Below are 16069 nucleotides of genomic sequence, written 5' to 3'. Positions count from 1 at the left end.
AACTACAAGTAAGCCTGCAGTCTGAGAGCGAAGCGCTCTATTGGGGTGATATGGTACTATGAGGTCCCTAAGATAAGATGGGACCTGATTATTCAAAACCTTATAAGTAAGAAGAATTATTTTAAATTCTATTCTAGAATTAACAGGAAGCCAATGAAGAGAGGCCAATATGGGTGAGATATGCTCTCTCCGTCTAGTCCCCGTTAGTACTCTAGCTGCAGCATTTTGAATTAACTGAAGGCTTTTCAGGGAACTTTTAGGACAACCTGATAATAATGAATTACAATAGTCCAGCCTAGAGGAAATAAATGCATGAATTAGTTTTTCAGCATCACTCTGAGACAAGACCTTTCTAATTTTAGAGATATTGCGTAAATGCAAAAAAGCAGTCCTACATATTTGTTTAATATGCGCTTTGAATGACATATCCTGATCAAAAATGACTCCAAGATTTCTCACAGTATTACTAGAGGTCAGGGTAATGCCATCCAGAGTAAGGATCTGGTTAGACACCATGTTTCTAAGATTTGTGGGGCCAAGTACAATAACTTCAGTTTTATCTGAGTTTAAAAGCAGGAAATTAGAGGTCATCCATGTCTTTATGTCTGTAAGACAATCCTGCAGTTTAGCTAATTGGTGTGTGTCCTTTGGCTTCATGGATAGATAAAGCTGGGTATCATCTGCGTAACAATGAAAATTTAAGCAATGTGCGTCTAATAATACCGCCTAAGGGAAGCATGTATAAAGTGAATAAAATTGGCCCTAGCACAGAACCTTGTGGAACTCCATAATTAACCTTAGTCTGTGAAGAAGATTCCCCATTTACATGAACAAATTGTAATCTATTAGATAAATATGATTCAAACCACCGCAGTGCAGTGCCTTTAATACCTATGGCATGCTCTAATCTCTGTAATAAAATTTTATGGTCAACAGTATCAAAAGCAGCACTGAGGTCTAACAGAACAAGCACAGAGATGAGTCCACTGTCTGAGGCCATAAGATCATTTGTAACCTTCACTAATGCTGTTTCTGTACTATGATGAATTCTAAAACCTGACTGAAACTCTTCAAATAGACCATTCCTCTGCAGATGATCAGTTAGCTGTTTTACAACTACCCTTTCAAGACTTTTTGAGAGAAAAGGAAGGTTGGAGATTGGCCTATAATTAGCTAAGATAGCTGGGTCAAGTGATGGCTTTTTAAGTAATGGTTTAATTACTGCCACCTTAAAAGCCTGTGGTACATAGCCAACTAATAAAGATAGATTGATCATATTTAAGATCGAAGCATTAAATAATGGTAGGGCTTCCTTGAGCAGCCTGGTAGGAATGGGGTCTAATAGACATGTTGATGGTTTGGATGAAGTAACTAATGAAAATAACTCAGACAGAACAATCTGAGAGAAAGAGTCTAACCAAATACCGGCATCACTGAAAGCAACCAAAGATAACGATACGTCTTTGGGATGGTTATGAGTAATTTTTCTCTAATAGTTAAAATTTTATTAGCAAAAAAAGTCATGAAGTCATTACTAGTTAAAGTTAAAGGAATACTCGGCTTAATAGAGCTCTGACTCTTTGTCAGCCTGGCTACAGTGCTGAAAAGAAACCTGGGGTTGTTCTTATTTTCTTCAATTAGTGATGAGTAGTAAGATGTCCTAGCTTTACGGAGGGCTTTTTTATAGAGCAACAGACTCTTTTTCCAGGCTAAGTGAAGATCTTCTAAATTAGTGAGATGCCATTTCCTCTCCAGCTTACGGGTTATCTGCTTTAAGCTGCGAGTTTGTGAGTTATACCACGGAGTCAGGCACTTCTGATTTAACGCTCTCTTTTTCAGAGGAGCTACAGCATCCAAAGTTGTCTTCAATGAGGATGTAAAACTATTGACGAGATACTCTATCTCACTTACAGAGTTTAGGTAGCTACTCTGCACTGTGTTGGTATATGGCATTAGAGAACATAAAGAAGGAATCATATCCTTAAACCTAGTTACAGCGCTTTCTGAAAGACTTCTAGTGTAATGAAACTTATTCCCCACTGCTGGGTAGTCCATCAGAGTAAATGTAAATGTTATTAAGAAATGATCAGACAGAAGGGAGTTTTCAGGGAATACTGTTAAGTCTTCAATTTCCATACCATAAGTCGGAACAAGATCTAAGATATGATTAAAGTGGTGGGTGGACTCATTTACATTTTGAGCAAAGCCAATTGAGTCTAATAATAGATTAAATGCAGTGTTGAGGCTGTCATTCTCAGCATCTGTGTGGATGTTAAAATTGCCCACTATAATTATTGTATCTGAACTAAGCACTAAGTCAGACAAAAGGTCTGAAAATTCACAGAGAAACTCACAGTAACGACCAGGAGGACGATAGATAACAACAAATAAAACTGGTTTTTGGGACTTCCAATTTGGATGGACAAGACTAAGAGTCAAGCTTTCAAATGAATTAAAGCTCTGTCTGGGTTTTTGATTAATTAATAAGCTGGAATGGAAGATTGCTGCTAATCCTCCGCCTCGGCCCGTGCTACGAGCATTCTGGCAGTTAGTGTGACTCGGGGGTGTTGACTCATTTAAACTAACATATTCATCCTGCTGTAACCAGGTTTCTGTAAGGCAGAATAAATCAATATGTTGATCAATTATTATATCATTTACTAACAGGGACTTCACGACGTTTGTTTACATTGTGCCTCGAACCGGAACTCTGCTGAACCTAATTTCTTGCGTGAGTCATGGACCATGAGATGGTGCGAGATTCACAACTGCGAAACACTGAATATGGAAAACATCAACTATAATACCTGTTTCAGAATTAAGGAATCCAGGAGAACTTCAGACCAGATTTGTTTACATCCATTGTGATGAGAATTTTTTTAACGCTAAAGTTGTCATTAATTGATGGCAGACTAAATCCATTGCAGTTTGCCTGTCAAGCTGGTAAAGGCGTGGATAATGCAAAGCTCTTCATTTTAGACTGTATAAGCACCTCAAGAAACCTTATGTGAAACTTCAACTTGCTGACTTTTTTTTCTTCAGCTTTTGACAAGATACAACCTCAGATTTTAATTGAGTGACTTCTTATTTTTTGTTACCAGATCAGATTTTATTGCTCCTCCCCCTGACAGGATTCAACAGGTTTTTGTGAATGGCTGCATGTCCAATGCGGTTATCTCAAACACTTGTACTACTCAGATAAAATGGTAAATGGACGGCATTTATATAGTGCTTTTCCATCTGCATCAGACGCTCAAAGCACTTTACAACAATAATGCCTCACATTCACCCCAATGTCAGGCTGCTGCCATGCAAGGTGCCCACTACACACTGGGAGCAACTAGGAGATTAAGGACCTTGCCCAAGGGCCCTTAGTGATTTTCCGGTCAGGCTGGGATTTGAACCGAGGATCCTCTGGTCTCAAGCACAACGCTTAACCACTAGAGCATCACCTCCCCTCAGGGCTGAACCCCCTGCTTTTTTTTAATCATGTACACAGACACCTGCAGGTCTTCTCAAGAGGGCAACTATCTCCTGAAGGTCTCTGATGACACTGCCCTGTAGTCTTTACTTCAGGGATCACAGTTGGATCATAGGTGTACATTGCCTACCTTTGTGAGGTGGTTTGACGATAACCTGCTTGATCTTAATGCAGTTTCACCACAGTTTTGTTGGATAAGAAAAGAACAGATGCTTTTAAATCAGGAAATAAATTACAATCTTATATTTTTAAATGAAAAGTTGCTATTCTGTAAATGTGCCAGGAAGTTTCCAGCTTTATTGTAAGTAGTATTGTATTGTTTTGGTTCACAGATTCACCAGGACACAAGCCTGACCAACCATGTGCCAGCCTTAAAAAAGAGCCTGGAGCTGTTTGTTTACAGAGTGAAAGCCATGTTGACACTCAACAACTGTCAGGAGGCGTTTTGGATGGGAAATCTGAAGAATCGCAACCTTAAGGTTTATTTTTGAATCATTTTTGTCATGTCTGCCCTTGTCGAGCTTTCAACCACAGTCTCAGGTGGATGATGCTGTTTGTGCTACAGGGTGAAGAGATTCTTTCTCAACGGTCACAAGAAAGCGAAGACGAGGACCAACAGTCACAGGTGCCACAGCAAGAGGATGAGGTATATTATCTTAAATTTACAGGGTTTTTCATGATGCTTAAAACAAACAATGGGTACATTTTTATCAAATGTATACATTTTTTGGGTGTTTTGTCACACAAGATTGCTGTTCAATAATTTAGCTGAAGGTTGTTGCATAGTCATGTAGACAGAGTGTCAAACACCTTCTCTAAAGTGGTCTCCCACAGAATTATAGGTCTACTGGGCTGTCAATCCAACCCCTGCCGGGACAGAATTTATTTATTCATTTAATAATGCCAAGTGATTAATTTGGATGGCAGTCATTTTGGTGCATCCACAGCACTTTGACTTTGGCTTTCCCTCACAAACAATCTTTTGGAGTAACCGGGAATTGATTTGGCATGGTGTTAATTGGCTTATTTTTATTATTTACAGAATCAGAATCGCCTTTATTGTCATTGTAATTTACATTGCAACAAGATTTGAGTGCAATTCCAAAAGGTGCTTTTCCGAGGTGCGAGTAATTGTTAGCCAAATAAAAGATAATGAAATTTAACAAAATAAATTATTTAAATATATGTACAACTAAAATAAAATGTAGACAATTTAAGTAAAATGTAAAATGAGAATTATGTACAACTGTGGAATGACACTGCATGGGAAAATATTGCACATGGGTACAGATATTGCAAAAGAACTTTGAAAAGTGCAGATTAATGTGGTTTGTTATTGTTCAGTGCAGTGACCGCTCTGGGGAGAAAGCTGTCCCTGAGTCTGTTTGTCCTAGTTTTGATTGACCTATACCTTCAGCCGGAGGGTAGTAGGTCAAACAGGTGGTTGCTGGGGTTGGATGTGTCTTTGATGATGCTGGCAGCTCTGCTGAGGTAGCGAGAGCTGGCAATGTCCTCCAGGCTGGGCAGAGAGCAGCTAGTGATCCCCTGGGCCGTTTTGATCACCCTCTGCAGCGCTCTCCTGTCTGCTGCTGAGCACCTCCATACCACGCTGTAATGCAGTACGTCAGGATGCTCTCGATGGTGGCTCTGTAGAACAACACCAGCAGCTTCTCCTCCAGATTTTATCTAACGGGAGGTCAGCTGACAGCATATTTCTGTGATATTATGTTTGTATTATACACATCCCTGCATTTCACAGACAAATACAAACTTATTTTTCTGTGAAATGCAGGATTTTTTTACACCAATTATAAAGCTTTGTCGGACTATGGTAGGATTTCCTAAATAATGAGCACATCGCTTAATGTTCAGTTTTGTTTATCTTAGTGCCTAATTGTAAAACTTACTAAAGCACTTTCTTTCTCTGCTTTCACACTGGACCAATGAAACATGAAGTTTTGTGGCTCACACAGGTTTGATGGGCCAGTCTAGGGATGGGACAATCCGACCCTGGATCGGTATCGGGTTCCAATACCGAAGTAATTCACGTATCAGAAAACACCAATCCAACTTGCGACATTTTCCGATATCGGAGAAGAGCCACTATGAATCCTCTTAACTGCTGTTGTTTGCTCTCTGCTTGTTTACTGCCGATCGGGAGGAGGGGAGGTTTTCTGAAGCCGGGATGTTTGAGAGAGCTCTCTTCCGCAGTGTTCTAGCTGTGGTTAGCAGCAAATTTCTGCCTGGCTCTCGGGTTCAAATTGTCTGTTGATTGAGCACAGATTTTATGAAAAATTTAACTGAATTGTTGCTGAAAATGTGTGCTAAAAAGTTAGCCGCTTCACTGTCCCGAGGCTGTCAAACGCCAGCTCAGTGTGCAGTCGATGAGGAGCCGAACAGAGATTCTGCCCGCTGAAAGGGGAAAAAGTCTCCATTAAAATCCTGCGCGTGAGCATTGGTGATGATACATTTATTTTACAGTTGAAAGACTTTGTGTTTCCCAAAAGTTCGAAGTTTGTGCAGCACGAAAACAGTGAGAGAGACGGAAGGAGAGAGAAAGTGAGAGAGATGGAGGGAGAAAGAAAGCGAGAGAAACGGAGGGAGCGAGAAAGCGAGAGAGATGGTGGGAGAGAGAAAGCGAGCGAGCGAGAGAGGAAAGAAAGAAAGCGAGCAAGTGAGAAAGAAAGTGAGCGAGCGAGAGGCAGACAGAGGGAGAGAGACAACCAGAGAGAGAGAGAGTGCTGTCTTTTCTCTTTAAGTCTGTGTAAAAATAAGGTTATAAAAGTACTTAATTCTTTCACCAAAACATCAAATCTAGGCTTTCATTTTAGATGGACCTTCTGGCAAATTGTAGCTGAACTTTCAGGTCTCCTTTTTAAGAAAATCCTCATAATAATAATAATAATAATAAAAAAGCAAACAGAGCTCTGGTATCGGATCGGAAAAGTATCAGCAGATATCCAAATTCAGATATCAGGATCTGATCGGAAATGAAAAATTATGGCTCGCTGCATCCCTAGGCCATTGTTAAAGTTTACCCCCAGGAGCACACTGTGTATGAACACAGAGCATCGGCAGGACTGGAGGAGCTCAACATGTTCAACAAATTTAGTAATGTTCTCTGAAAAAGTCAGATAAACCAATCTGTTTTAGGAATCTCTGAATCAATTGAAGAAGCAGAAGCAATAGGGAACTGTACTCTTGTTTGAGGGTGGATGATAAAGGGGTTAAATGAAAAAGCATATGACGTACGTCTGGGGACAGCCCCAGTATCATTATTCACATGAAATCTTGCTAAAAATTACCAACACAACCTCTCCCATTTGCCTTGTCTTCCCGTCTCCACTGGGAACCAGGAAAAAACTGCACTTTTCACAACCTCTTTGGTGATTGCAGCCAAAAGCAAAACAGTACACCGTTTTCCGTTAGAAGTGATGCTGTGTTTGTGCAGGTTGTCCCCAGAAAGTGGTAAAATCCCGCAATATCATACAAGAGTTCAAATGAGACTGCGGTACCCCATACCTATACTGTATAGGCCCACTGGTGCGTATCCCTGGATGATAGTCTGATGCAAGTTACTTCCCTAGCCTAAACCAGTATCCATTTACTGCTGGATAGACTCAGACAGTGCAAATAAAATGTGTTTTTTCAAGGACAGAGACGAGTAGCGTTTCTAGGCATAGAATCCAGGCACCCAACTCCTTATCCCACTGACCTGCTCGACAGTTGTGAATAATCTAAAAATCTGTCTTTGCTTCTCCCCAATTTAAAACATTTTTCTGCACAATGCATCTCGTGGATCGGGTTGTGCTCCCCCCGGTTGGTGTTGTCGGGCATGTCTTGATCAATAAATGACTGACTGGCCACAGATTCTCTGGTTCATCAGGTATGGATAAATCACTGAAAATTAAAAAATATGCAGGGCCATCGATCCCCAGAAGCAAAAGCTGGGAATCGGTATGCAAAGCTACATTGAAGTAGATCAGTGTTTCTCAGCCCTGAACCCTCAGGGATCATCAGCACTGCACATTTTTCCATCTCTACCCACAGCTAAGAATGTAACTCACTTATGTGTCACCGAGCTTGACTGACTAAACACAGTTATCTGAGCTCATTAGCTGTGATTAGAGTTCAGCTGCTGTACGGTACCATGTACAGTGCATCCAGAAAGTATTCACAACGCTTCACTTTTACCACATTATGTTACAGCTTTATTTCAAAATGGAATAAATTCATTTTTCCACCTCAAAATTCTACTCACAATGCCCCATAATGATAACATGAAAAAAGTGTTTTGCAAATTTAAAAAAATAAAAAACCAAGAAATCACATGTACATAAGTATTCACTCTTTGCTCTATACTTTGTTGATGCACCTTTGGCAGCAATTACAGACTCAAGTCTTCTTTAATCTGATGCCACAAGCTTGGTGCACCTATTGTTGGGCAGTTTTCCTCTTTGCAGCACCTCTCAAGCTCCATCAGGTTGGATGGAGAGCGTCGGTGCACAGCCATTTTCAGATCCCTCCAGAGATGTTCAATCAGATTCAGGTCTGGGCTCTGGCTGGGCCACTCAAGGACATACACAGAGTTGTCCTGAAGCCTCTGTGGTATCTTGTCTGTGTGCTTAGGGTCATTGTCCTGCTGAAATATGAACCATTGCCACAGTCTGAGGTAAAGAGCGCTCTGGAGCAGGTTTTCATCCTGGATGTCTCTGTACATTGCTGCATTCATCTTTCCCTCAATCCTGACTTGTCTCCCAGTTCCTGCCGCTGAAAAGCATCCCCACAGCATGATGCATTTTTGGGATTACCTTTCATTGCTACGCTGATGATACTCAGTTAAACATCCCGATAACTGCTGGTATTCTCATCCACATAGAATCCTTAGGAAATTGCCTTGCATCGGTGAAAAGCTGGATGTCTAGCAGTTTCCTACTTTTAAACTCTGACAAGACTGAAATGATGGTTCTTGGTCAAGTGAGTCTCCCAGTTCCTGCTGCTAAAAAACATCCACACAGCATGATGTTGCCACCACCATGCTTCACTATAGGGATGGTGCCTGGTTTCCTCCAAACATGACACCTGGCATTCATGCCAAAGATTTCAATCTTTGTCTCATCAGACCAGAGAATTTTGTTTCTCATTTGGCAAACTCCAGGTGGGCTGCCATGAGCGGCTTCCGTCTGGCCTGATTGGTGGATTGCTGCAGAGATGGTTGTCCTTCTGGAAGGTTCTCCTCTTGCCACAGAGGAATGCTGGAGCTCTGACAGAGTGACCATCGGGTTCTTGGTCGCCTCCCTGACTAAGGCCCTTCTCCCCCGATTGCTCAGTTTAGACGGATGGCCAGCTCTAGGAACAGTCCTAGTGGATCAGAACATCTTCCTTTTAAGGATGATGGAGGCCACTGTGTTCATTGGGACCTTCAAAGCAGCAGAAGTGTTTCTGTACTCTTCCCCAGATATGTGTCTCGTGACAATCCTGTCTCAGAGGTCTACAGACAATTCCTTTGACTTCGTGGTTGGTTTGTGCTCTGACATCAAATCAAATCAATTTTATTTATATAGCGCCAAATCACAACAAACAGTTGCCCCAAGGCACTTTATATTGTAAGGCAAAAGCCATACAATAATTACAGAAAAACCCCAATGGTCAAAACGACCCCCTGTGAGCAAGCACTTGGCAACAGTGGGAAGGAAAAACTCCCTTTTAACAGGAAGAAACCTCCAGCAGAACCAGGCTCAGGGAGGGGCAGTCTTCTGCTGGGACTGGTTGGGGCTGAGGGGAGAGAATCAGGAAAAAGACATGCTGTGGAAGAGAGCAGAGATCAATCACTAATGATTAAATGCAGAGTGGTGCATACAGAGCAAAAAGAGAAAGAAACACTCAGTGCATCATGGGAACCCCTCAGCAGTCTAAGTCTATAGCAGCATAACTAAGGGATGGTTCAGGGTCACCTGATCCAGCCCTAACTATAAGCTTTAACAAAAAGGAAAGTTTTAAGCCTAATCTTAAAAGTAGAGAGGGTGTCTGTCTCCCTGATCCGAACTGGGAGCTGGTTCCACAGGAGAGGAGCCTGAAAGCTGAAGGCTCTGCCTCCCATTCCACTCTTAAAAACCCTAGGAAGTACAAGTAAGCCTGCAGTCTGAGAGCGAAGCGCTCTATTGGGGTGATATGGTACTATGAGGTCCCTAAGATAAGATGGGACCTGATTATTCAAAACCTTATAAGTAAGAAGAAGAATTTTAAATTCTATTCTAGAAATAACAGGAAGCCAATGAAGAGAGGCCAATATGGGTGAAATATGCTCTCTCCTTCTAGTCCCCGTCAGTACTCCAGCTGCAGCATTTTGAATTAACTGAAGGCTTTTCAGGGAACTTTTAGGACAACCTGATAATAATGAATTACAGTAGTCCAGCCTAGAGGAAATAAATGCATGAATTAGTTTTTTCAGCATCACTCTGAGACAAGACCTTTCTAATTTTAGAGATATTGTGCAAATGCAAAAAAGCAGTCCTACATATTTGCTTAATATGCGCATTGAAGGACATATCCTGATCAAAAATGACTCCAAGATTTCTCACAGTATTACTAGAGGTCAGGGTAATGCCATCCAGAGTAGGGATCTGGTTAGACACCATGTTTCTAAGATTTGTGGGGCCAAGTACAATAACTTCAGTTTTATCTGAGTTTAAAAGCAGGAAATTAGAGGTCATCCATGTCTTTATGTCTGTAAGACAATCCTGCAGTTTAACTAATTGGTGTGTGTCCTCTGGCTTCATGGATAGATAAAGCTGGGTATCATCTGCGTAACAATGAAAAATTTAAGCAATGCTTTCTAATAATACTGCCTAAGGGAAGCATGTATAAAGTGAATAAAATTGGCCCTAGCACAGAACCTTGTGGAACTCCATAATTAACCTTAGTCTGTGAAGAAGATTCCCCATTTACATGAACAAATTGTAATCTGTTAGATAAATATGATTCAAACCACTGCAGCGCAGTGCCTTTAATACCTATGGCATGCTCTAATCTCTGTAATAAAATTTTATGGTCAACAGTATCAAAAGCAGCACTGAGGTCTAACAGGACAAGCACAGAGATGAGTCCACTGTCTGAGGCCATAAGAAGATCATTTGTAACCAATGATCATTTCTGACATGCACTGTCAACTGTGGGACCTTATATGTAGACAGGTGTGTGTCTTTCAAAATCATTTCCAATCACCTGAATTTACCCCTGGTGGACTCCAGTTAAGCTGCAGAAACATCTCAAAGATGATCAGTGGAAACAGGATGCACCTGAGCTCGAGTTTGAGCTTCATGGTAAAGGCTGTGAATACTTATGTACATGTGATTTTTTTTTTTTAAATAAATTTGCAAAATTCTTAAAACTTTTTTCATATTGTCACGATGGGGTATTGTTTGTAGAATTTTGAGGGGAAAAAAAATGAATTTCATCCATTTTGGAATGAGGCTGTTGCGTAACAAAATGTGGAAAAAGTGAAGCGTTTGAGTCAGTCATTTGTGACATTTACATCATGCGAGTCCCTTGATATGCTGCTGTAACTGCACTGATGAGATCTATGAGTAATCTATGATGTTGATTGCTGGTTAACAAAATAAATACCGAAAGTAATATTTTATATGTTTTTTATTCTAAGAGCCCAGGTTCAATAGTTTCAGCTTTTTTATGCTGTTTTGTGTAAATAGATTTGTAAGATGTCTAATTTTGCATATTTAACATATGACTTCTGTGTGCTTTCCTTCAGGCCCAGGAGAGGAACTCTGGCGGAAGTAAAAAGGTTAAGAAACAGGACGACTGTGATGAAGATGAGGACGATGATGAATCTGAGTAACTGTTGGATGTGATTATAAAAATTTGAAAGGTGTGTTGCTATTGTAGCTAACCATTTCAAGATTTAATGTGACAGGACTATATATGGCTTCTTTACATGAACACTGTGCAGGTGAATGTAGCATTCTCCTGTTGATGGTTGAAAAACGGTGTTGGTGGTCGTATCAGATTCACTGTCAGCTGCAGCAGAAGATTGTAGATGATCACATCATCAGTCAATTGATTTATTTTGGTAGCTGATAATTAGTTTAAGGATGAAGTCGCACTATAATATTTTGTGCAGTGTTGCATAAAAACAGGAAGTCTTGTTCTGTTTGTTGTTTAAATATCTACATTTTGTTGATGTGGCAACTGAATTTATCTTTGTTGTTGCTGTTTTTCTTACAAAATACTACTTGACCCTCATTGAAGATAAATTAACCTCCAATTTGCCTTTGCAGTTTCATCAAGCTGAAAATCTGCAAAATTTCAACTTTTGAAGCCGGCACCATTGGGTTGTGCGAGGTGCAGCCAAGATTGGTGGAATTATCAGCCACCTCTTATAAAAGAATAGAACACTGTCTTGCTATTGTGTTTGTGTGACAGTTAAAAAAGTGGAAGCAAGTTCCAAACATTTGCCTTTAAACAGCACATTGCAACTTACCATATGTATAGTGATTTTTTTTTTCTTTTTCAAAATAAAATATGGATGCTTGAGAGATGTTTCTTTTTCTTTTGTAATATATGTAAGGATTAAACAACTCGATGCCGTGCATTATACGGTTGGAATGCACTCCGCTTCGCGTCGTGGTGTTTTAGACTCTGTGCCGTCAAACCGTATAATGCATGGCTTCGAGTTGTTTAATCCACTTATACCATGGTCCCACACAGTGAGCTAGCACAAAAATATTTATTTAAGTTAACTTTTTTCATGTTCTCTTCTTCTTTCCCGTCTTCAATCTTGTCCAGTTCGTCCGATATTAAATCTTTACACCGTTGCTTTTGGTGTTCTTCTCGTTTGCTCTCCTCCTCTTCCCATTCCTCAAACTACTTTTTTTGGCCAAATATATTAAAATTAACTTGGAAATCCATGTTTTATCGCGTTTCTGTAATTCACCTGTAAAAACACAGCTGATCTGCGCCAACTGATTTGCGCATTGCTATGGTGACGACCAGAGTGTAGTGATTATAACACTGACTTAACTCGCCGAACTACGTGTGCGTATACACGAAAATAATGCACGCCAGTTAGACAAGGAATTCTCACTGACCATGGCATAACAATATAATATAAATAAATATGCAAGATGCTTGTTTTTGAACAGCTGAACTAAACTTTTCCATTTAAATAACTCATAAATTCTTTAGCACTTTCTAAAAAACTTGACGATTTGTGTTTCCTGGGTGTTCAACATGTACAAGCTGATGTTTTTTTTTTATTTTGAAAATGCCAGTTTATATACGTATAATGATGTGGCAGTAGAATGACTTAATATCTGTATACTGTATATTTTGGGGCATTAAAATGTCAACACATTGCAGGAAAAATACTATATTCTTTGGTAATGACAAATTTTGTAAATAAACTCTACTGCTGATACGATTATGCCAACATTCTCATACTCAGGTCTTTGAAAATCATTTGTAAATGTGACACATCTTGTATGATATACAACCTCAAATCCAATGAAGTTGGGACATTTTTCCTGGAACCAGTTCTCCTTTGTCTGTAGAGAATAGAGCAGTTTCTCCTGGAACCAGCTCTGCTCTGTTTGCAGAGAACAGAACTGTACATCTACTACAAAACATTTAACAGGTAGGTACTCAAATCTTTGATTTAGGACTTCATAAATGTTTGTAACTGTTAAGCTTTGTTCACCACGCCTGCAAAATTATGTTAGTGGTCTAAAGTTTATAGAACCAAAATTTATCGGAAGATAATTAGTCCACTGATGGTTTGCAAAGTTATCTGAAAAGCTAATCCGATAATGAAAACATTAGCTATGATAATTAGCGGTTAACGGATTAGCGGAACTGTGCCCACCACTGCTGGTGACCAGAGAGAAAGGAGGGAGGAAAAATAAGATAATTTATCTTCACACCATACAGACCGGCCAGCATATCACTGGAGTCATGCACAGGCAGACAGGTTTGACTTACGGTTATATTTTAAACAAACTAATTTCGTTATTGAAATTGACATGTCTATCGTTGTACAAAGTGAAAATATCAGCTATATGTTTTAGTTTTAAAGTAATGGACTAATTTTTGAAGGTTTTAGCGTTTAGACACACATGCTGCAATGCATTATGGGAAAATTGGTTTCCTGATATCAGTGGTTGGTTGGTCGGTATAACACAAGTTACTGAAACGTGGGTTTTACAAATCTGTATTTGTAAAAGTCATTTTCTGCCATGAACAATGCCATCTACTGGCAAGTAGATGGCAGTGTTCATATCTGTGAATGGCATTTGCTGCACATTCGCTAAAAGTGATGAATCACTTAGCAAACAGAATTTTTAGTTTTCAAACTGCCCTTTTTTTTTTCTTTTTTCTTTTTTTTTTTGCAAATTCTGGACTAATTTGACCCTCAACAAGCTTTTCTTTCTACAACCCCAATTCCAATGAAGTTGGGACGTTGTGTAAAATGTAAATAACAGAATACAGTGATTTGCAAATCGTCTTCAACCTATATTCAATTGAATACACCACAAAGACAAGATATTTAATGTTCAAACGGATAAACTTTGTTGTTTTTGTGCAAATATTTGTTCATTTTGATATGGATGCCTCCGACACATTTCGAAAAAGTTGGGACGGGGCAACAAAAGACTGGGAAAGTTGATGAATGCTCAAAGAACACCTAATTTGAAACGTGAATGTCATGATTGGGCATAAAAGGAGCATCCCCAAAAGTCTCAGCCATTCACAAGCAAAGATGGGGTGAGGATCACCACTTTGTGAACAAATGCATGAAAAAATAGCCCAACAGTTTAAGAACAATGCTTCTCAATGTTCAATTGCAAGGAATTTAGGGATTCCATCATCTACAGTCCATAATATAATCAGAAGATTTAGAGAATCTGGAGAACTTTCTACACGTAAGCAGCAAGGCCAAAAACCAACATTGAATGCCCGTGACGTTCGATCCCTCAGGCGGCACTGCATTAAAAATCAACATCATTGTGTAAAGGATCTTGCCACGTGGGCTCAGGAACACTTCAGAAAACTATTGTCAGTTAACACAGTTCGTCACTACATCTACAAGTGCAAGTTAAAACTCTACCATGCAAAGTGAAAGCCATACATCAACAACATTAAGAAACGCTGCCACCTTATCTGGGCTCGAGCTCATTTGAAATGGACAGACGCAAAGTGGAAAAGTGTGCTGTGGTCTGATGAGTCCACATTTGAAATTGTTTTTGGAAATCATGGGCGTTGTGTCCTCCAGACAAAAGATGAAAAAGACCATCCAGACTGTTACCAGCACAAAGTTCAAAAGTCAGCATCTGTGATGGTATGGGGGTGTGTTAGTGCCCATGGCATGGGCAACTTACACATCTGTGATGGCACCATCAATGCTGAAAGGTACATCCAGGTTTTGGAGCAACACATGCTGCCATCCAAGCAACGTCTTTTTCAGGGATGTCCCTGTTTATTTCAGCAAGACAATGCCAAGCCACATTCTGCACGTGTTACAACAGCGTGGCTTTGTAGTAAAAGAGTGCGGGTACAAGACTGGCCTGCCTGCAGTCCAGACCTGTTGCCCATTGAAAATGTGGTGCATTATGAAGCCCAAAATATGACAAGGACCCTGGACTGTTGAACAACTGAAGCCATACATCAAGCAGGAATGGGAAAGAATTCCACCTACAAAGCTTCAACAATTAATGTCCTCAGTTCCCAAATGCTTATTGAGTGTTGTTAGAAGGGAGTCTGTGTATAAGCATAGATTTGATAGGGTGAATAACTGGGATGGAGGAGTATAAAATATTGTGAAACTGTACAGTGCGAGGAGTATAGAGTAGCAAATGGATGTTGGTCAGAGTCATTTTGGGGGTATAATTCATAATAATAAAATGAGAATATTTGGGATGATAATTTTTAGCATTGTAGGATGGTTATGGAGGATAAGCGGTCTGTTGCATGTGTGCGGGCGGTAGCAACTAGAAGGGCTAATCCTATAGCTGCTTCACATGCTGAGAGTGTAAGAAGGATAGGGGCGGGGGAGAAGATAGTGAAGTTTTGGTTGGATGTTCAAAGGCTTAAGGCTATAAATAATGTTAATATTATGGCTTCTAAGCATAAGAGTGTTGATAAGAAATGGTTTCGATGAATTGTATAGCCAATTAGTGCGGAGCAGAATATGAGCGAGAAAATAAATTGTTGCAGTAACATTAGGTAATTATACTAAGGTATAATTGTCTAAGTCGAAATTAGATGTTTTATTTAAACTAATTACCCGGAGATGGGAAATGTAGGCACATTAAGGGTGGTTGGTAGGCACCATTGTCAGCTTAAAAGGCTGATGCTATCCTATTTTAGCTACTTAGTGATGTGTGAGAAAATGGCAGAGTGATATGTGGTTGGCTTGAAACTAGCAGATGGGGGTTCAATACCCTCTTTTCTCGATATTTGAGTGTTGTTTTTGATAAGGCATTTTTATTAAGTTGGTATATATAGGTTTGTTAATTATATAAGTATTAGGTTTTATTTATCTTATGGATTTGTGGTTTAGATTGATGGGTGGGGGGT

General features: G+C 39.9%; 1 protein-coding gene across 1 annotated transcript in view; it reads left to right on the top strand.

Annotated features, from left to right (window-relative positions):
• Positions 1-12031, top strand: part of fancd2 (FA complementation group D2) — a 74594-nt gene extending 62563 nt beyond the window's left edge. The window contains exons 42-45 of the mRNA XM_034166617.1: positions 3814-3960; positions 4047-4127; positions 11250-11366; positions 11776-12031. Coding sequence (XP_034022508.1) covers positions 3814-3960; positions 4047-4127; positions 11250-11336 — 315 coding nt within the window. The 3' untranslated portion in view covers positions 11337-11366; positions 11776-12031. The remainder of the gene's footprint in view (positions 1-3813; positions 3961-4046; positions 4128-11249; positions 11367-11775) is intronic.
• Positions 12032-16069: the final 4038 nt, after the last annotated feature.

The sequence above is a fragment of the Thalassophryne amazonica genome, chromosome 3 (assembly GCF_902500255.1).
Source record: "Thalassophryne amazonica chromosome 3, fThaAma1.1, whole genome shotgun sequence".
In the NCBI taxonomy this organism is placed as follows: domain Eukaryota; kingdom Metazoa; phylum Chordata; class Actinopteri; order Batrachoidiformes; family Batrachoididae; genus Thalassophryne; species Thalassophryne amazonica.
The sequence above is the reverse complement of the archived record's forward strand: the minus strand, read 5'-3'. Positions and strand labels throughout refer to the sequence as shown.